The 21,627-nt window shown below is 43.8% G+C and overlaps 1 protein-coding gene across 3 annotated transcripts in view; it reads right to left on the reverse strand.

Moving 5' to 3' along the window:
- POLQ (DNA polymerase theta) overlaps window positions 1–21,011 on the reverse strand; it is a 42,744-nt gene extending 21,733 nt beyond the window's left edge. For all 3 annotated transcript variants that reach the window (XR_014506258.1, XM_083419173.1, XM_083419172.1), the window contains exons 1-14: window positions 20,564–21,011; window positions 18,551–18,733; window positions 17,790–17,920; window positions 16,739–16,895; window positions 15,541–15,649; window positions 13,713–13,932; window positions 12,872–13,013; window positions 12,640–12,786; window positions 11,487–11,699; window positions 10,091–10,233; window positions 7,652–7,850; window positions 4,407–4,546; window positions 3,677–3,870; window positions 123–247 (exon numbers count right to left, since the gene is read on the reverse strand). Coding sequence is in view for 2 of the 3 variants with exons in the window: in XM_083419173.1 (XP_083275299.1) it covers window positions 123–247; window positions 3,677–3,870; window positions 4,407–4,546; window positions 7,652–7,850; window positions 10,091–10,233; window positions 11,487–11,699; window positions 12,640–12,786; window positions 12,872–13,013; window positions 13,713–13,932; window positions 15,541–15,649; window positions 16,739–16,895; window positions 17,790–17,920; window positions 18,551–18,733; window positions 20,564–20,669 (2,209 nt within the window). In the remaining variant the exon portion in view is untranslated. The remainder of the gene's footprint in view (window positions 1–122; window positions 248–3,676; window positions 3,871–4,406; window positions 4,547–7,651; window positions 7,851–10,090; window positions 10,234–11,486; window positions 11,700–12,639; window positions 12,787–12,871; window positions 13,014–13,712; window positions 13,933–15,540; window positions 15,650–16,738; window positions 16,896–17,789; window positions 17,921–18,550; window positions 18,734–20,563) is intronic.
- Between the last annotated feature and the right edge of the window lie 616 nt (window positions 21,012–21,627).

The raw sequence follows: 21,627 nt of genomic DNA on the forward strand, positions 1-21,627 counted from the left end.
TTATTATCCTGCCATTCCTCCCAAAGGAGTCTCCTGCAAACACCAATTTGTATAATAATAATAATAATAATAATAATAATTTATTACTTACAAAATTAAATTATGTATCCGTATTGCCTCACCTGCATAAGTAGCAGCAGACTGTTGTAAAGACTGAAGCTGTCCACGATTGCTGCCGTATTTCTTAGCAACATCATTTATAGGAACCTCATTTATCAAGTCCAAGAGAGCCAGGCTTGTAAAAAATCTACATCAGTAAAAATTAAGATAAGTTGGTGTGCTGCAAAAGGGGCATGAATATTGCTTTATGGTAAGAACATAGAAACGAAAAAATTAGAAGCAGATGCAGTAATCGAGAAGTTTGCATCTCTACTGGTGTCGACATTTATACCAAATTCATTTTCTGACTTTCTTCAACTTACCTTCCACTGGGAAGAAAATTGGCCGGGGGGGGGGGCAGGGGCTGGATGTGCAAGCTAGCTGAGAGTTTAAAACAGAAATGCACGTTTGGATTTGGATGTGCATCCCACTAAACCAAGGATAGCATATGATGTACGTGCAGACACAGAGGCATAATAATTCCTAAAAGCAATGATATCAAAGATCATGGGGCAGGAAGGTGGAAGAGGCTTCATATATCCCTAAGCAGGTGGCAGAAACGAATCTGAGGAATAAACTCCCTACAATCTATCCAAACATCCTAATGGCAGGAGTTGAATAAGCACGTATGTGCCAAGCAGGAGAATCTCTCTTGAACCTCTGCTAAGTGGGTTCTAGTCTTGCTTCAAGAGACGTGTGACTGATTTTCCCATTCCACCCCAAATGCCCTCCACCAACTGCAAGCATTCTTCACTTTCTTTTATCTTTAACAGTACTGCAGTGCTGTGCTGTCCTCTCAGCTGGAAGAAAGGCTACAGAAAGCTACACACACAGGCCCGATTGCCACTTTATGACTAGAACAGCAGCAAGAATCAGAAAAGACCATCTATAATTGTCCATGTTGCAGTCTGGTCCAAACAAAAATTAGAAGGGGTTGCGGTACACCAACTTAAATGTGCCCTGCAGATTAACAAGTGTCCTGCAGAAATTGCAGCCAGCTAGATCTCTATCTTGGGTTGCAGTTATGTTAGGCCCGTAACAGTGAGTGTTGTCAAGGTGATGGAAGGATTTGGCAGGAATTCTGGAAACAGATGGTGCCTGGGGGGAATTGGCAAGGTAGCTAACATTCCTGCAGAAGAAGTTGGGGGCACAAGGAAAGGAAGCAAGAGAACACCAAGAGGGCTTTGCAATGGTAATTACTGCCTTGCAACTTATGATTGTCACAAACTCAGGCACATTTATGTTATATACAGTGGTACCTCAGGTTATATACGCTTCAGGTTACATACGCTTCAGGTTACAGACTCTGCTAACTCAGAAATACTACCTCGGGTTAAGAACTTTGCTTCAGGATGAGAACAGAAATCATGCTCCGGCGGCGCGGCGGCAGAAGGAGGCCCCATTAGCTAAAGTGCTTCAGGTTAAGAACAGTTTCAGGTTAAGAACAGACCTCCAGAACGAATTAAGTACTTAACCTGAGGTACCACTGTATATGGCAAACAGTCTGTGAGCACCTAGAAAGGAATGCTGTGATCACCATAGTCAGCATGGATTTCTGAAAAATAAGTCATGTCAGACTAACCTGATCTCGTTTTTTGACAGAATTACAAGCCTGGTAGATGAAGGGAACGCAGTGGATGTAGCCTACCTTGATTTCAGCAAGGCATTTGACAAGGTGCCCCATGATATTCTTGTAAAGAAGCTGGTAAAATGCGGTCTTGACTCTGCTACCACTCAGTGGATTTGTAACTGGCTGACTGACCGGACCCAAAGGGTGCTCATCCATGGTTCCTCTTCATCCTGGAGAAGAGTGACTAGTGGGGTGCCACAGGGTTCTGTCTTGGGCCCGGTCTTATTCAACATCTTTATCAACGACTTGGATGATGTACTCAAGGGCATCCTGATCAAATTTGCAGATGACACCAAACTGGGAGGGGTGGCTAACACCCCAGAGGACAGGATCACACTTCAAAACGACCTTGACAGATTAGAGAACTGGGCCAAAACAAACAAGATGAATTTTAACAGGGAGAAATGTAAAGTATTGCACTTGGGCAAAAAAAATGAGAGGCACAAATACAAGATGGGTGACACCTGGATTGAGAGCAGTACATGTGAAAAGGATCTAGGAGTCTTGGTTGACCACAAACTTGACATGAGCCAACAGTGTGACGCGGCAGCTAAAAAAGCCAATGCAATTCTGGGCTGCATCCATAGGAGTATAGCATCTAGATCAAGGGAAGTAATAGTGCCACTGTATTCTGCTCTGGTCAGACCTCACCGGGAGTACTGTGTCCAGTTCTGGGCACCACAGTTCAAGAAGGACACTGACAAACTGGAACGTGTCCAGAGGAGGGCAACCCAAATGGTCAAAGGCCAGGAAACGATGCCTTATGAGGAACGGCTAAGGGAGCTGGGCATGTTTAGCCTGGAGAAGAGGAGGTTAAGGGGTGATATGATAGCCATGTTCAAATACAGAAAAGGATGTCCATAGAGGAGGGAGAAAGGTTGTTTTCTGCTGCTCCAGAGAAGCGGACACGGAGCAATGGATCCAAACTACAAGAAAGAAGATTCTACCTAAACATTAGGAAGAACTTCCTGACAGTAAGATCTGTTTGACAGTGGAATTTGCTGCCAAGGAGTGTGGTGGAGTCTCCTTCTTTGGAGGTCTTTAAGCAGAGGCTTGACAACCATATGTCAGGAGTGCTCCGATGGTGTTTCCTGCTTGGCAGGGGGTTGGACTCGATGGCCCTTGTGGTCTATTCCTAATCTATGATTCTATGGCAAAAGGACTACCATCTTAAGGCAGTTGGTGAAGCTAAGGAGCCCTGGGTCTACTTAAAGCCTGAATGAGAAACTGGGGGTGTCTGTGTATAATGCAATGTCTTCTACTGAAAAGAGGGTGAGAGTGAAAAAGTGATTCATAAAATTAGAGATGGTCCTGCCATTGTGCTGCTGGTTGAGAGTGGTAAAAAGTAAGTGGAGCTAACTGCAAGTTCTGAAATAAGACAGCTGTTCCATGGGGAAGAGGCACTTGTCCAAGGTACAAGAAGATGGGTTGTGTGTGCCTTACTAGCAGAAAGAGGAAACTCAAATGGCATACTGGGAAACCTAAGTTTCAGGCTGGGATGCCTTTGTATCACCCACAATTTTGAATTCCCTCTTAGATTATATGACCACACGCTGCTAAATGAAGATGCAAACCTGGCAAAGAACACAGACAGCATGAGGAACACAGTAATTGCCTGCAAGCACCGGAAATTGCTTATTTGCAAGAGATTCTTCAAAACTGCTCCGTATCAGTTGAATGTGTGTTGGGTATTATCAATCACAATGCCTGTTTCAAAAGTTATTACTCCCTTTATTTTGTACTACAGATAGGCTCCACGGAAATGTTTTAGAAGAAACTTGTTTCTAAACGCACGCTACTTGCAAATCCAGTAACTTCAACATTATACTTAGAGCAGAAAACTGCTGAATGCCGGTTGCAAAGGTGGAGTATTTTGCAATAATGTCACCATCACTTTGTGATGTCATATACACCATAGTGTAACATTGTAAGTTGTTCAGCCATTACCTTTTGTGAATGGCCATTTGCCTACGCTGCCTCTCTGTTCTAGTAATTATTTTGCCCTTCACAGAGCAAGCCAAAAAGCTTTCTTCAATTCCAACCAGCTCGGCAACTCTTTTCATTGAGGCAGGCAACTTCTCCCACATGCAAAAGAATCGATACCAGTCTATTTTGGCCCAGTCTTCATAAACAGGGGTGACCTAAAAAAAGAAGAACCAAAGCAAGAAGAAACAGGTTTTGAATCCTACTTCCTTTACATACTATTTTCGCACAACCAAAAGAGGTGGGGAAAGCTTAACATGAATCAACAGTGTGATGTAGCACCGGAGCAATTGAGGGAGCTGGGCATCTTTAGCTTTGAATTGATAAAAAAGAGAGTATGGTATTAGCTTTAACCAAGCTGAAAAAGTATACCTGCAGTGGAAAAAAGCTTTAAAAATTCAAGGCAGCAGTTTAATATGTTTGCAGGGCCAATCAGAATAAGATTTATTATTTGATTATAGATGTTAACCCCCAAAATGTTAAGTTTTTACCTCTATCTTCAGTACATTATATTTTATTGCTATGGCTAGTGGCTGATGCAAATATCATTTCTTCTGATTATGTTTAAGACATAACTTCATCTGCTGGGATAAGGCATAAATTATAAGCCACTGGTGTCAGGAAGGATTCCCCCTCTGCTGGAATCTCAGACTGTATACCTCAAGTAGCTGAAAAAGTCTGAACAAAGTCATACCAAATAAAGACTGTGCAGATCATTCTCTAAGACAAAGCTCTTCATTGCTCTCTGGAGATCAGCAAAAATTTCTAGTGCTGCTACGGGTGAAAAGGAAGAAAACAAGGTAGCAGAGCCAAGATGTGTTGGGCAATATATTTCTGCCAAGAGAAAAGATACATCTATTATTGTTATTATTATTAATTAAATTTGTATATTGCTCTTCGTCTGTAGATCTCAGGGTGGTTCACAGCATAAAAATACAAGATAAAACCACAAAATACATAATTAAAACAAGGACAAAAACAAAATATACCAATAACCCCCCCTCCCCACCCAACACATTTAAAAGGATTTAGGATGTTAGCCAACCAAAGGCCTGGTTGAAGGATAATGTTTTCGCCTGGCTAAAGGTGTATAATAAGGACGCGGGTGGCGCTGTGGTCTAAACCACTGAGCCTCTTGGGCTTGCTGATCCGAAGTTCGGCGGTTTGAATCCCTGCGACGGGGTGAGCTCCCATTGCTCGATCCCAGCTCCTGCCAACCTAGCAGTTCGAAAGCATGCCAAAAAGTACAAGTAGATAAATAGGTACCGCTCCGGCGGGAAGGTAAACGGTGTTTCCGTGTGCTGCTGTGGTTTCGCCAGAAGCAGCTGAGTCATGTTGGCCACATGACCCGGAAAACTGTCTGCGGACTAACACCAGCTCCCTCGGCCTGTAAAGTGAGATGAGTGCTGCAACCCCAGAGTCGTCTGCGACTGGACTTAACTATCAGGGGTCATTTGCCTTTTACTAAAGGTGTATAATGAAGGTGCCGGGGAAATCCCTGGGAAGAGCATTCCACAAATGGGGAGCCACTGGAGAAAAGTACAAGTGTTTTACTGTTCATTTGCAAAATGCTTTGAGGCTTTGCTGCAATGAACTAACACAGCTAATCCTCAAGAATTTGTCTTTAATTATCCTGTTTCTTGAATTTTTTTAGTGGCTGGGGTGGAGGGAATTCTCATATCTTTGCAGACTAGGAACCTGAGACGGTAGGATCAATGACAGATTCATTTCTGAACTGAGACGAATGTAAGAAGTATAATTTGATAGTATTACACATAGCCAATTGAAGCTGCCTTACCCCAACCACATCTAAATCTGTAGTGTATATTCTTACTGGCTCTCAGAATAAAGTCGGTGGCAAAGCCTTTGCTATTGCTGGCTAGCCTATTCTTTTAAAACTGATTCCAAGGACTGAACACTGTAAAATTAATAAATGAATCATATCCAGCAAACCAGATGAGGAAGTGGGAAGGAAAAAAGATAATCCCTGAGATTCAAATTAAACCTGACTAAATGCCCTTGGAGTTGTAATAGCTCCTTCTATGCAATTTTCAACGCAGCAAAAAAGAAAAGAAAACCTGAACTAGGGTGTGCGGCCTGATGAGCTACAGAAAGGCTGCATAGTCTCTTGGCTCTGATCTCCCCCAAATTAAAAAAAACCCAACAACCTTCCATGGGTTTTAAACGTCTCAAAACTGTCCCAGTTTTGTGAGTGGGCACTGGGAAATGTTGCCTTGCACCCTAAACAGCAAAGAAGAAGCCCTAACAGATTATGTTAGACTAAGTAAAGGCAAAGGGACCCCTGACCATTAGGTCCAGTTGTGGCTGACTCTGGGGTTGCGGCGCTCATCTTGCTCTATTGGCCGAGGGAGCCGGCGTACAGCTTCCGGGTCATGTGGCCAGCATGACTAAGCCGCTTCTGGCGAACCAGAGCAGCACACGGAAAAGCCGTTTACCTTCCCGCCGGAGCGGTACCTATTTATCTACTTGCACTTTTTGGCATGCTTTTGAACTGATACGTTGGCAGGAGCAGGGACTGAGCAACGGGCGCTCACCCCGTCGCAGGGATTCGAACCGCCGACCTTCTGATCGGCAAGCCCTAGGCTCTGTGGTTTAATCCACAGCACCACCCGCGTCCCTTAAACTACTTGACACCAAAGGCCCTATTTGTATATTAAAATTTAGCCATGATTCTCTTAGCTTCTAATAATTTCAATTCCTTTCTCTTCTAGTTGCTTATAAACCCTATTGAAACCTCATTTACTATATTTTGTCAGTAATTTATCTCTCTCCTGCTCCGAAGTTTCTGTCCCTTGTCTCTTTTTTATCTCAGTTCCTTGATGCAAATCCCATGCATCACAGCTTTCATCACCTCCCACTTGATTGTTATCAAGTCCTCAGAAGCATCATATTCAGTGAAATAATTAGTTAAAATTTCTTTCAGTTTTTCTGCACCACTTGGTGGTGACTAAAGCAGAGAGTTAAAGCACCACATGGGTATGTGTTTTTCTTCCTAAAGCTTCCAATTCCACTGTGACTAGACCATGACCATTTATTCTAATGGCACCAATATCGGCCCCTTTGGAGATCAAAGTGACTTTACTGTCTTTGAGACTTTTTTCTGCAGTAGACCTACTGCAGATCAATAATTACAATCTTGGTTGATGTTGCAGCTACATGGTATCCAGGTGGTACCAAGTGCATGATTAAAATGCCTTGAATTTATGGAACAAGCTACTAAACAATTGACTTCCTTTGAGTCTTTACTCCTTGCTGCCCCCGGGGTCAGGACAAAGGGCACAGTTTCCAAATTGTAGCCTATTTTGTAAAACATCGATTGGGAAGATTTGTTGGGGCTTAAAAGGGCGTGGGAGGGTGACTGAGGCACAGAAATTAAAGAACAAGATTGAATCAATTTGTGGAAGAAGCTGAGCATAGAGACAGCATCAAAACAGGTTAGAGAAGCTATGCTCAAGGTTGCACATACAGTGGTGCCTCGCAAGACGAAAAGAATCCGTTCCGCGGGTCTTTTCGTCTTGCGGTTTTTTCGTCTTGCGAAGCAAGCCCATTGACGGAGTAGCGCTATTAGCGCTATTGGCGATTTAAGGGCTAAAAACGGCTTTTTAAGGGGTGGGGGATTAGCGGTTTTGCTGCTAAAATGCTTTTAGCAGCTTAGCGATTCAAAATAAGGGGTTTTGGAGCAAAAAAAAAATTCAAATTTTTTCGTCATTTTTCGTCTTGCAAAGCAAGCCCATAGGGAAATTCGTCCTGCGAAGCGCCTCTGCAAACGGAAAACCCTTTCGTCTTGCGGGTTTTCCATCTTGCGAGGCATTCGTCTTGCGGGGCACCACTGTAAATGATACAAATGTTTGCTGCTCCAAATCTGCATGTTTCATTTTTTGCTTTAACATGCAATCCAAATGCAAATGTGCATTTTACCTTTGCCTGTATCAGACACCGAAATCAGGATAAATTCATTCTTAAGCAGCCACTTCACACAAGCATCTATAGAACCATGGCAGTTTCTCTCCTGCTCTGTCCCATTGTCCGGGAAGTCTTTCAGACTTGCACCAAAGAGTGTACAGGAAGCATAACTCTGGATGTCTTCTGGAGAGCTAGCTACTCCATTTACTATGATCTGTCAGAATAAGAATTTAATCAGCATACAGTACTTGCTAAAACGATACATCAATTAAATCTGAAAGGAGACCCTTTTAGACGGAAAGGACACACTGCGCTTCTAAAATTTCTCAGTGAGCATGTCAAGGGCACTCAGTCTCTCACAAGGATACCCCTGGGCACAGAGGTATTTGCGTATGCATGTATAGATTTCCAGAATTTTGCAACTACATACCACTCCAGAATGAATAGTAACAGAAAAAGTGTCTTCAGCGCTTACATAATTCACTACAATAAGAATACAATAAAGATGCCTGGGCTCAGATGGCTTTAAGAGAGGATCAGACATATATATATATATATATATATATATATATATGGAGGAAAGGTCAAGCAAACATGTATTTGTCATTCTAGTTAAATAGAGATCCTGTGTTTAGGAGTAGTTTACCTCTGAACACCAACTGCATGGTACAGCATAAGACTCTTAATCTCAGCGTCTGGGTTTGCGCCCCACATCGGGGAAGAGGATCAGAGAAGAAACTCAGGCCAGGGAGCAGATGGTCTTAGGCTCCGAAAGTTGACCTGAGAATACTTTGCATCGCTTCTTTGTCTTGGTGGAGAGGCAGCATATAAATGCAGTAATAAAATTAAATTATGGCATAACCTTGCCATTTTTGATGCATGATGCTTTTCAGCAGTTTTATATACTTTGATCATGCTGCTTCAGAGTCTGAAGATATGCCACACTGTCACCCTTCGGTAAATGGATATACAGTGATACTGCTCCCAGGACACCCTTCCCTGTCCTTCCCATACTTTGGATCTAGAGAGGATTTCATCCCACTGGTTCTCCTCCATTCCATCAGATTTATGTTATGCCCAATACAGGTTTAGCAGGGACGCAGGTGGCACTGTGGTCTAAACCACAGAGCCTAGGGCTTGCTGATCAGAAGATCGTGGTTCGAATCCCCGTGACAGGATGAGCTCCCGTTGCTTGGTCCCAGCTCCTGCCAACCTAGCAGTTCAAAAGCACGTCAAAGTGCAAGTAGATAAATAGGTACCGCTCCAGCAGGAAGGTAAACGGCGTTTCTGTGCGCTGCTCTGGTTCGCCAGAAGCAGCTTAGTCATGCTGGCCACATGACCCAGAAGCTGTACGCCGGCTCCCTCAGCCAATAAGGCAAGATGAGCGCCACAACCCCAGAGTTGTCTGCGACTGGACCTAACGGTCAGGGGTCCCTTTACCTTTTAATATAGGTTTCCCTTTAAAATCAAGTATTCCAATTCACTCATCTTTGCTCAGAGGCTTCTAAAATTATCATATAAACACCTAAACACGTTGCTCCTTTCCAAATGTTTCTGTCCGACATGTGCATTTCCCCATACAGCCATTTGGCTCCTTCGACTGGCTATCATGTCCGTTCCCTATTTCTTCCACCCCAACCCCATTTGGGTAGTCAAAAACCTTTTCATCCTCACCTCCAAAATTAATGCTCCTCAGTTACTGCCGACTTAACTGCTCCCCACCCTCCAAATGAGTTTAAAAGCTGCATCTGCCACCTTTTTGATGCTGAGCAACCGCAGCCTGGTTTCATTCTGGTTTAAGGGCAGCCTTCCCCTATTGTAGAGGGACAGCTTGTCCCAAAACACTCCCCAGTGAAAACTATGTTTCTTCAGGTCAGTTGACCCAGGGGTGAATTCTGCCCCCAGCTCTGACAACCTTCTCATGGGCAGGCAAATACAACATGCCGAATTGTAAATATGTTGTGATTAGTTTTACCTGCTTGTTTCCTAGAAGTTTTGCCTGCTTTTTTACTTTGTATTTTATGCTTAATTATATTTTACTGAATTTGCATTATTGCTATTGCTATCTTAAGCCTAATTCAGTGGAAAGGCAGGATATAAACTTGAGAGATAAACAAAGGAAATAAACCTCTGTTCACCCAATTATATGCTGCCATGTATGCTTGATTGAAGCAACACAGCCCCCAGCCTACTTTGAGTGTGAAGGATCACAGAAATTAGATCTGAGTGAAGTGCTCACAGGATCCATTTCCTTAAATACACCTGGCAGCTCCTTCACCTAGCTGCGTAGGTGGAGCAGGCTGAACTTAATGTTGAATTGGATATTAAAAACTGAAGTATTTCTACAGATGCATTCACCCCTCAAACGACTACAACCCAAAAGCCTGCAGGTAATAAATATTGATATATGCCTTGGGAGCACAGTTTTATTGCCTTAGCATGAGCGTTACACACCTCCAGGATTGCCCGTATCATACTTGAAGTAATGTCTTCTCCCTCTTGGCTCAGCAAGCAGCTCCGCACTGGCTTGAGACAGCCCTGGAGCAGAGCAATGCCTTTGGATTTCTCTGTGGTCTTGCACACCAGAATGCTCTCGCCTACCAAAACACACCAATTTCAACCGAGAGAGGGAAAAGGCATTATTTAATAACCAGTGCATACAAGAGTCATTTTAATTAATAAGCAGTTTCATTAGTAATCAAATCAATGTCCGTTAGAATCAAGAACAGGTAGGTCAAGTGGCTCAAGAACATTTAAACTGAAAGCAGGGATCACCAGGGTTAGGAACAAAGGTACATATTTTGTTCTTCTGCCCTAACTATAGCCTGCTTACTTTCTTCATACAGAAAAATCATTCACTATAGAGGGCACACATCAGTGATTCAAATGGCAAAGCAGATGGGGGAACGGCAAAATCTTTGCAGATATATCACTAGGGACCATTGGCTGGGTACAATCTGTCCCCTTTCCTACAAGCAAGAACAGAGCACACATTGATTCTGACTGAATCTTGAATTCCTCTTCCTCTGCATACAGCTGTGCACAAGATCAGGGCTTGGAGGCTGGGCAAATATTGTCAGCTATTCAACCAACTGACCAACTATCATTTCACCAAACCCAAACATTCTCAAGCACGCCACAAACTGAACAACCAAAGTGTCAGTTTCTCTCTTTTATTGCATCGTATCATCTGACAGCAGTGGCAGGTGGAGGGGCCAGGCCTCTTCCTCCCAACCTTTACGGGTATCTGGGCCACACACAGACACACCCTCATTTTTTTGTGCCTTTTTCTGTGCTTAACACTTATAGAGCACATATTCCTCCCCCCCCCCCAGAACTGTACACATATTAAAAGATAAGAAGAAGGGAGTGAAAAGGGAAACAAGCACTGAAAGCACGCAGCTGCTTCTTCACTGGCCAATGGATGGGGTCAGGTTGGCCTCCCCTCTGCCATTTAGCATGAATTAGCATGAACCATGCTAATTACAATGTTAGGAATGTTCCACACTGTAGATCTACTCTGATGAAAACTGCATTTTAGATCAAAACATGCAATTAAGCTCTATGGCTTGCACCTATTTATCTTCTTTGAACCTGGATTGCATGGGGACTGCCTCTTCTTAATATGGAACTATGTTACACCTGTTCTCTCACTCATTTTCCTAGCTTTTTGGCCTGCTATATGGAAAACTGCCCACTCTCTAAAACCTATAGCAACTTTCTGGTCCACTTTCTGGATGCCCCTAATCAAGTGGGCATTAGCCCAAGAAAGCCTAGGCCACAATAATTTTGCTGGTCTTTAAACAGTCAAGGAACTATTGTTAGTCACAGCTAGAACAACTGCACTTACCTATGGTGTCTACTCCCTTCCTTCCAGCTCTCCCAGCCATCTGTTTGTAGGTCAAGACATCCAATGATCTGCCTCCAAACACAGGAGTTCGGATGATTACCCGGCGTGCAGGCAGATTCACCCCAGAAGAAAGTGTAGAGGTTGCTACTAGGACTCGAAGCACTCCTTGACGAAAAGCGGTTTCAATGATGTCTCGTTCATCAAATGTAAGACCTAAGATTCATATACACTATTAAATACTGACATATTAACCAATGGTGGCAGATAGTTATTGAGGCAATTTAATCCTGGGAAATCAAGATTTTGGAATAAAGTTCAAATCCAAATATTGTTTTATAGCATTAAAGTAATTCCACTTGTATACATATACAGTCATACCTCGGGTTGAAGTTGCTTCAGGTTGAGCGCTTTCAGGTTTGCCAATATGCTTCTTAAATTGTGGTGCCCAGACCTGGACACAGTACACCTGGTGTGTTTCTGACCAAGGCTGAATAGAGTAGGACTCTATTACTTCCCTTGATCTGGACACTATACTTCTGTTGATGCAGCCTAGAATAACATTAGACCTTTTTGCTGATGAATAACACTGTTGACTCATGTTAAGCTTGTGGTCTACTAAGACCCATAGAACCTTTTCACATGTACTACTTGCAAGCCCCCATCTTATATTTGTGCAGTTGGTTCTTCCTGCCTAAGTGTAGAACCTTACATGTTCTCTGTGGAAATTCATTTTGTTATTTTTGGCCCAGTTCTCCAATCATCTTAAGATCATCTTGAATCCCAATTCTGCCTCTTACAGTATTAGCTACCCCTCCCAGTTTGGTGTCATCTGCAAATTTAATAAGCATCCCCTCAATTCCTTCAGCTGAGTCATTTAGAAAGATGTTGAATAACAGTGGACCCAGGACAGAATCCTGCGGCACTCCACTTGTCCCTTTTTTCCAGGATGATGAGGAATCATTAGTAAGCACTCTTTGGGTAGTGCTCTGTAGTGTTTGATTCATAATGGCTATTTCACTTAAAGCTACAGACATGAAGCATGGACATGCATGTGCCTACCAGTCAGAAAAGTCATGGCAGGCCACACGTTTACACACTCAGACTGATGTAGACAAATAAAATAATACAAGATGAACACACCCCAAAGGCATACCTGCATGGTGAAAAGCTACACCCCATTTTATAGTCCTCTGAAGCACGGAGTCCAAACCAGAAGGCGAATGCTTTAGCTGACCTATCAACTCCTCTATCCCTTCTGTGTCCAGGGCTACTGGTGAAAGGGTGGACATCTTTTGAAAGTCTTTACATAGGAAGGAAAGCATATTGTCATGTTGTGTGTACTCTTCAAGCCCCAGCCCTTCCTCAGCCCCTTAATTTTGACTCACACTTGTGCTGGAGATTGTAGAATTCCCGGGCAATGATGTCTGACAATTTCTCACACCAGTTCTTAGATGGGCAGAAAATAAGGACGGAATGGCCATTCTGAACAGTCTCATAACACAGAGTCACCACATGGTCCTCATCATTCTAAATAGAAACATTTCTTTAACAAGCACATTTCATATGTCACTATGGAGCCTTTTCCCAATCCCTTCTTCAATTCAGAAACTCAAAAGCTCAGCTCTATATGGCCAGGATTGAAAATTATGTCCTGTTCTAAACAAGTGCCCAAGTCATCCACCATGTGGTGTGATTGGGTGGGACTTTGGGGAAGGATTCACCTAACCAGCACCATCAGAAGTCCCACTTAAGAATTTGTGCTTGCACAGCAAGGCTTCCCCCCTTCTCTTCAGCCCACCCCCTTGAAATTGGCTCTGGGAGAGGTCAGAAGAACCCCCAGAACAGCACATGAAGGGGAGGAGAGGGGAGACTGGCAAGCTGTTTCTGTCTGGTAAGCTGAAGAGCATGATGTTAAATTCCACCATTTTTGTTTGCCTGCCCTGCAACTGTGCAACATAGGTCTGGTTACAATCCCAAACATGCCTACTGTGAGGTAAGGTGCACTGAACACAGGCTTTTGGATTATACCATTAGACAGAAGTCCAGAACTTGCTAAATTATTGGTCAAAACCTGGAGATAGGAAAATATTGCCCATCTACGTACCATGTGATACAACATGCTTTGACACATTACACACCTATTATACACTTAAGGGTTTCATTTTAAATTTAGGCAGCCAAGCAGCATTAAATTAAGTTGACGTATCCTTAGCAATATCCAGTTACCTTTATATGCAGCACAGACTGGATTTCTCTCACAACTTTAATGGAGGAGTCATAAATTTGGCTGCCAATTTTCACTTGCTCTACAAGGGGCACCGGTCGGAAATCTGTGTGGTATAGCTTTGCATTTAGCCAGGAGGCCAGAAGACCCAGGTTAGGAAGGGTAGCGCTCATGCCTACAATTTGTATTCCATTTGAGAGTGGTCCGGACATGTTTAATTGTCTACAAGAAAAAAGAAAAGAAAACTGAATTATTAACAGTTATTCCATTGGAAAATCATCTCACAGGATTTGCTGCCACAAGATGTGGGAATGGCTAATGGCTTTAGAAGATGACTAGGCAAGTTCACAGATGGGAGACCTATCAACCAAGATAAGCCCTGGGAACTAAATGGATACCAGTTGCTTAGGTGACGCTGTTGCCTTCATAATCTGCTTTCAAGTTTCCAGCAAGCACCTGGCTAGTGAATACTAGAAACAGAATACTGGATTAAATGGACCTTTAGTCTGATCCTGCAAGCTTCCTCTAGAAGCTGCTTCCCTCAATCAAGAGTCAGAATAGTTTTCTAATGTTTAACCAAGCAATGCTCCACCATACACGCCAAACTGAGCCTTTATAAAGAGGAAAGAAAAATCAATTTAAAACATCCTGTCCATTTCTAAAAGGCTACAAATAGCTAAAGGTCAAAGGCCTGTTACAGAGAAAAGTTTTTGCCAGGCGTCTAAAGATATGCAATGAAGGCACCAGGTGAGCACAAATGGGGGGCCACTGCAGAAAAGGCCTGTTCTTCCATTGCGCCCTCTAGGCATTTTGTAGAGGGGCATGAAGAAGAGTCTCAGATGATGAGTGCGGTGTCCGAGTCGGTTCATGTGGGGAGAGGTGGTCCTGATGAAAGAAAGACTCTAAAAGAGTGTTCTCTTGCTGTGGAACTGTAGGAGAAGCATTGTTAAGCCAAAATACTGCATGCATCACCTGCAGAGGATTTCAAATGATTGAACTGACATTTTCAATCAATTTGTGAAGTTTTGCTCATTGTAAAGTTTGACTTGGCAACTCTTTTTGTGCTAAGTTTGGCTGCTCTGCTCCTTCACATGTGGGTAATGTTTTGGTCATGGCTGTATTAACCACGCAAATATGAATACAGTGGTACGTTGGCCCTGTTTAAGAACTATTTGGTTTACAAACTCCACAAAACCGGAAGTAGTGTCCTGGTTTGTGAACTTTACCTCAGTCTAAGAATGGAATCCGAACGGTGGAAGGGCACTGGTGGCGGAAAGCCACATTAGGGAAAGTGCGCCTCGGTTTAAGAATGGACTTCTGGAACGGATTACGTTTGTAAACCGAGGTACCACTGTATGTATAATCTTGAATCAGGCAGGACTCTTAATGTGCCTATCATAGTTATCAATTAACTATATTCCCTGCAACTGTCAGCCTTTTATTACAAATCTCCAGGTTCAGAGCAGCGCCTATGATGGTAACAAGCACTTCAAGAAAAGTAAAGAGATAGTCATTCCTGTTTAAGAGATTCCCATAATAAACAGCTCTCAGAATGGGTGTAAAGTATGTTTGTGGCTTACCAAAAGGAATTCTAAATGGAGCTGCTCCTTCAACAGAATTGGATGCATGCAAGTGATGCCTGCATGTTAAAGAGGGGAGACAAAACTGAGAGGTTCTCTGCATTGAGGGCAGTGACATATCCAGAGCATTGTGCTCTTTCATTGTCAAAGGAGCCTCATGTGTCTTAACAGACATAATCCAAATACATATCCTGTTCAAAAAACTAGTTTTTTGAGATCTTAAAAAACCAAGACTTTCTAGTCTACTCACTTGTTCTTTGTTTTTCTGGTCAAAAACTGAACCTTTGTCAGCAGGAGTTCTAGCAGATACCCTCTCTGAGGATCCCCCAGCATGTGCAGCTCATCTACAACTACTATTCCTACGGGGAACAGAAAGGGAGAGGCTACAGAGATCAACTTACCTATTGCTATTTTAAATTTCTATACCACCCTTCACCAAAGCACATTCTAGGCTGCTGCAGAACGTAACAAATACAGGAATAAGATACTTTATTGCATTTTTTAAACTTGAATAAATTTGAATAAAGTGCAAGGCCCAGACAGCTATACAGTACTACTGAATTTTAGGAAGCATTTAAAAGGGCAGTTAGCTGAGCTGTTTTCATACTGTAGAGAAACAGAGTCTATTCCTAATAAATGGATGGATGCAAATATCATAACAACACTTAAACTTAGAAAGGATGCCATCCAGCCAAATAGTTAAACGAACCCTCTAAATTTTAAGCTCCCATACTATTTTATTGATTTATAAAAGCATTTAAGAGTCGCTTTTACTCCAGCAAAGGGCACCCAAGGTGACTCAGAAATCTTAAAACTAGCACAAATATCAAATTTAATTATGGGTTCTTCCTTTAAAAAAGTTATTTACTTTCAAAACAGTTCAGACATTTTCTTTTAAAAATGCCGGTATAGATAAAAACATCAGGAAATTTACTAACAATAGTACTCCGACTTAAGACTGCTATTGAATGAATTGACAAATATCTGTAGATATACCTACAATTTTCCTAATCAAGCCAGTGGAATGCAGACCAAACTGCTATAGAAATTATATACCATATTTTCCCACGTATAAGACAATGTTTCTTGCTTTAAAATTGTAGTCAAAAATTGGGGGTTGTCTTATACACGAATGGTTAATGCACAGGAGTGCAAGTTTGAGTTTGGGCTGTTGTGGGAGGCCTGGGCTCAGGTTCGAACTCTAGTGTGGGCAGCCAGGGTTTGGGTTCAGGTTCGGGGTCTGGTGGTTTGGGGTCAGGGTCTGGCTCTGGCCCAATTTCTTAATTTTGTGCAAAAAAAAATTAGGGGTTGTCTTATACATGGGGGCGTCTTATACACAGAAAATATATACCGTATACATTGTGCAAAAAGAAGAAGACTGATATGTCCAACTGGGAGACCACTTTTCTCACTGTTTCTTGATAATGACAAATGCTGTTACCGCTTACCCAGTGAGTCCAGTATTTTCTCCTCTATGAGTCTGTTGATCAGACCATTAGCTCTCTCAATAGTGCAGACAGCAACATCCAGGGCAGAGAAACGAACAGCAGGGGAAATACTCCCTATGTACCCCTCCACTTGAACACCTACGTCTTGGAACACTGCCTATTTGCCAAAGAGACAATGTACATATTTTCACATGTTTAGAATTTTGGCATGCACTGTGTAAAGCAGTCAACCCCACATTGTACTTTGAAACCAACTCATCACTAGACAATCCCTCATCTAGGACAGGCATCTGATTGACCACTGTGAGAACAGGATACTTGACTAGTTGGGCCATTTAGCTGATCCTCCAGGCTCTTCTTGTATTCAAGCCTGATGAAAAATGAGACCTCGGGGCCATAGTGGGTAGCTAAGTGAAGATAGCCCTGTGTGCAGAAGCTGTGAAAAAGGCAAATCCCATACTTGGAATTATTGGGAAAGGGACTGAAAATAAAACTGTCAATGTCATAATACCTTTACACAAATCTATGATGCAACCACGCTTGGAATGCTGCACACAGTTCTGGTTACCTCCACTCAAATAAGATAATCATTCTGCCCCAAAATTCTGTCAAAAATGTGCCTGCTTTTCTTCCCAGCACTTAAGATTCTGCAATATGACTTCTGATCTAGTAAAGGTAAAGGTAAAGGTACCCTTGCCCGTACGGGCCAGTCTTGACAGACTCTAGGGTTGTGCGCCCATCTCACTTAAGAGGCCGAGGGCCAGCGCTGTCCGGAGACACTTCCGGGTCACGTGGCCAGCGTGACAAAGCTGCATGTGGTGAGCCAGCGCAGCACACAGAAATGCCGTTTACCTTCCCGCCAGTAAGCGGTCCCTATTTATCTACTTGCACCCAAGGGTGCTTTTGAACTGCTAGGTTGGCAGGCGCTGGGACCGAGCAACGGGAGCGCACCCCATCGCGGGGATTCGAACCGCCGACCTTTCAATCGGCAAGCCCTAGGCGCTGAGGCTTTTACCCACAGCGCCACCTACTTTAAATATCTTCTACTTACTTGCAGGTAATATTTCTTTTCTTTGGCCACAGAGATAAAGGGTAAAATGAACAAAGCTTTTTTGCGAGATTCCAGCACTCTCTTCAGCATAAGTAATTCAGCAACTAGAGTTTTCCCTGCGCTTGTAGGAGCTGAAAGTCATTGAAAGGAAGACATTCAACATCTAGAAACAAGTTCCAACCTGGAATCACAGGGAAGATCCCCACCTTACTTCCCAATTAAACTTGGAGCTTGAAAAAGAAACAAGGCATTGCTCATAACCTCACACGGAGGTGGAGTAGAAAGTCAAGGACAACGGGCAGGCAAAGTTTGTGGATCGCTGATCCTGCCCTACAGAATTGTGCGTTACTGAAAATTCCTTACATATTTTATGTTTAGTGCTACCACAAGAGCACTTAGCATGAATATGCTTTTATTATTACTAGGACACGTACAAGTCACATTATTTATCTCTTTAGCTATCAAATGAGAAACAATGATGTGGGCTTCAGAAAAATGTTCTCAAGTAGCATCAAAAGGTACCAAGAGAAAGAAGCAATGGCAATTCAGCCTTTAAAAATATGCAGCTAGCAGTTATTAGAATCAGTTTTTAGATCTAATCAAAATACACATAAGACAAATCAGAAATTCATTGCTAGTTAATTGCATTGTCAAAAGGAAAGAGGTATTTACTCACCACAAACACAGTCAAACAGGGAAAGGCTATATCAGCTACTTGCAGCAAGTGAGATTTGCTGAATGAGCACCAACTATTAGCATACCTGAATAAACCAAGTTTTCCCCCTCCAGCACTTGTCCAACCATCAGGCACTCGGCTTGCCACTGGAACATACGAACTACTCCCAAACCATGGTATTTATCCAGGACCGCTTTGGGGAGCCCCCAGTTTGCTAGCAGCAGTTTGTCAGCTTGCTCATCAGGAACACCCACATGCTGATCTTGTCCTGGGGTGAAAATCCAGCATCAGATGAGGATTTTGTCCCTCAGGGTGGAGGTCTGGACATTTACATGGCTCACACATATCAAAGAGTCTTGTGGAAGCAGCTTAATTGTGACATAAACTGTCTTGCAATTCAACAGATGTGCAGTGTTATCCTTAGTTCTCAGACGAATGTGCAAACACACAACTACAGTACAGAGAAACGCTGTAATAGCTGAGCCCAACAGCCCTTGAAAATAATATATACATATCTGTGATATTTCTGTGAACAACCAAATGTGTACATGAGAGATGATATAATAGCCATTGTCAAATATCTAAAGGGCTGTCATATGGAAGATGGAGCAAGCTTGTTTTTTTCCTGTGCCAGAGGGTAAGACCTGAACCAATGGATTCAAATTGCAAGAAAGGAGATTTCAACTAAACATCAGGAAGAACTTCAGGGAGCTGTTTCACAGTGGAAAGGACTCTGGGCTCATCCAGACTTCGTTTTGTGTAGTGTGTTTCCTCATGAAAACCCACTCTTTACTGCGGAAAACACAAATTGCCATTTGTTCCAATTCAGCATTAAAGAACAGGCTCCCCCAGGAAAGCGGCAAGCCAAAAAAAACCAGTGCTTGGACACGGACTGGGAAAGTGTGGGGCCAGGGGCGGAAATTGATTATCGGTAATAGGGTGCCAGGAGCAAGGCCCAAATTTGACACCCCCAAATGGATCTTTTCAGTGTTGTGTCCCCTCGACTCAGCGCCCTGCGTGAGAAAGCTGCCTGCTCCCCACCCCAAAAAAATCTGATGCTGGGTAGGGCAAAAAATAAAGTGTGGACAGGTGGGGGACTCTCCTTCATTGGAGGTTTCTAAACAGAGCTTTATTGGGCTCCATGATCACTGCAGGTGGTGACAGCAGCCACGAAATTAAAAGACGACTGCTTCTTGGGAGAAAGGCGATGGCAAACCTAGACAGCATCTTAAAAAGCAGAGACATCACCTTGCTGACAAAGGTCCATATAGTTAAAGCCATGGTTTTCCCAGTAGTGATGTATGGAAGTGAGAGCTGGACCATCAAGAAGGCTGATCGCCAAAGAATTGATGCTTTTGAATTCTGGTGCTGGAGGAGACTCTTGAGAGGCCCATGGACTGCAAGAAGATCCAACCTCTCCATTCTGAAGGAAATCAGCCCTGAGTGCTCACTGGAAGGACAGATCCTGAAGCTGAGGCTCCAATACTTTGGCCACATGATGAGAAGAGAAGACTCCCTGCAAAAGACCCTGATGTTGGGAAAGATGGAGGAGAAGGGGACGACAAAGGACGAGATGGTGGGACAGTGTTCTTGAAGCTACCAGCATGAGTTTGACCAAACTGCGGGAGGCAGTGGAAGACAGGAGTGCCTGGCCTGCTCTGGTCCAGGGGGTCACAAAGAGGCGGACACGACTAAATGACTCAACAACAACAAAACAGAGCTTGGACGGCCACCTTGCCAGGGGTTCTTTAGTCACCATTCCTGCACCGCAGCAGGTTGGGCTAGATGACCCTTTGGGGTCCCCTTCCCAACTGCCACAGCTCAATAAGACTCTGGGTTGGGGAACCACTCTGCGTTTATTGAAGGTGTGGGGTTAGGAAAGAAACCCCATTGCAATGGTTAAATCCAAGGGGAAGGGGCAGCGAGGGTCGCTGCCCCCCTAAATAAATAAAAATACATAGGAGACGGAGGTTCTGCTCCCCCTCACAAAAGGCCTATCCCCCCCCCCAAAAAAAAACCCTGGCCACGCTCAGGGTTAAATATCGCCCCCCTTCAATAACAGCAGCTGACTAGCCAAGCCAGCGCCCAGGAGGTTTACCTGGAGGGCCGAGGTTGGGGCAGCCCAGGCCGGGCGGGGGGCTCAGCACGACGCCGACGCCGCTCAGAGCCCCTCGGCGGGGCGAAGGGGAAGACAAGGAGGCCATCTTCCCGCCCCGCACCGGCTGCTGCTAAGCCGGCGCCGCCGCAGCCGCCATTTTCCCGCGCGGGGATTCAAAGAGGCCGGAAGGGGCCGCGGCTGCTCCGCCTCGCTTCCCTTCAGCCAAATTCCTGTCAGGAAGTGGCGGGAAACCTCGGCGTTTGGCCTGTCTCCCTAAGCAACTCCCAAAGACGGAGAGACAGCAAAGGGCCGCGCCGAGTGCAGGCGCTTGTGCCGCTTCCTCTTCTTCGCCTCGTGGGCTAAGCCCATTTCACGGAAAAGTCATCCAGTCCCGTCTCTACGCCAGCTTTTTCCTCACACTCGGGTCCCCAGATGTTTGTTGGACTACAACTCCCGTCATCCCCCGCCACTAGTCCCGGTAGCTAGGCATGATGGGAGTTGTAGTCCAACAGCATCTGGGGACCCGAGTGTGAGGAAAAAGCGGGCGTGGAGAGAAGACTCTCTGGGTCCGCAGTTCCGTGAAATGGGCTCAGCCCACGAGGCATAGAATGCGAAGCAGCACAAACGGGGTATAAATAACAAATTATTGTTATTTTAGTCCAACATCGTATGTTGGGAAACCGAGCGGAGGATGATGGGATAGGGTGCAAACAGCATTTGAAAGTGCTACCAGTTTGCATGCAAACGAATGGAAGGGCAGGAGGGCTACTTTGTGCAAATGGGCGCTGGCTTTGGCCTGGGAAGGAATCTTAGGAGCCGCCTCCAGTACAGTAGAAGAAGAAGAGGAGTTTGGATTTGATACCCTGCTTTATCACTCCCCTTCAGGAGTCTCAAAGCGGCTCACATTCTCTCTTTTTTTTCTAAAATATTTATTAGGGTTTAACAAATACAGAGAAAAGAAAAACGAACAATAAAAGGTTACAAAACTTCAAAGTAGGTAAAAAAGAAAATACAGTAAACAAACAACAACAGTTACATCAAAACACAATAAAAAGCAAAATACA

The sequence above is a fragment of the Podarcis tiliguerta genome, assembly GCF_965153285.1.
Source record: "Podarcis tiliguerta genome assembly, chromosome: 17".
NCBI lineage: Eukaryota > Metazoa > Chordata > Lepidosauria > Squamata > Lacertidae > Podarcis > Podarcis tiliguerta.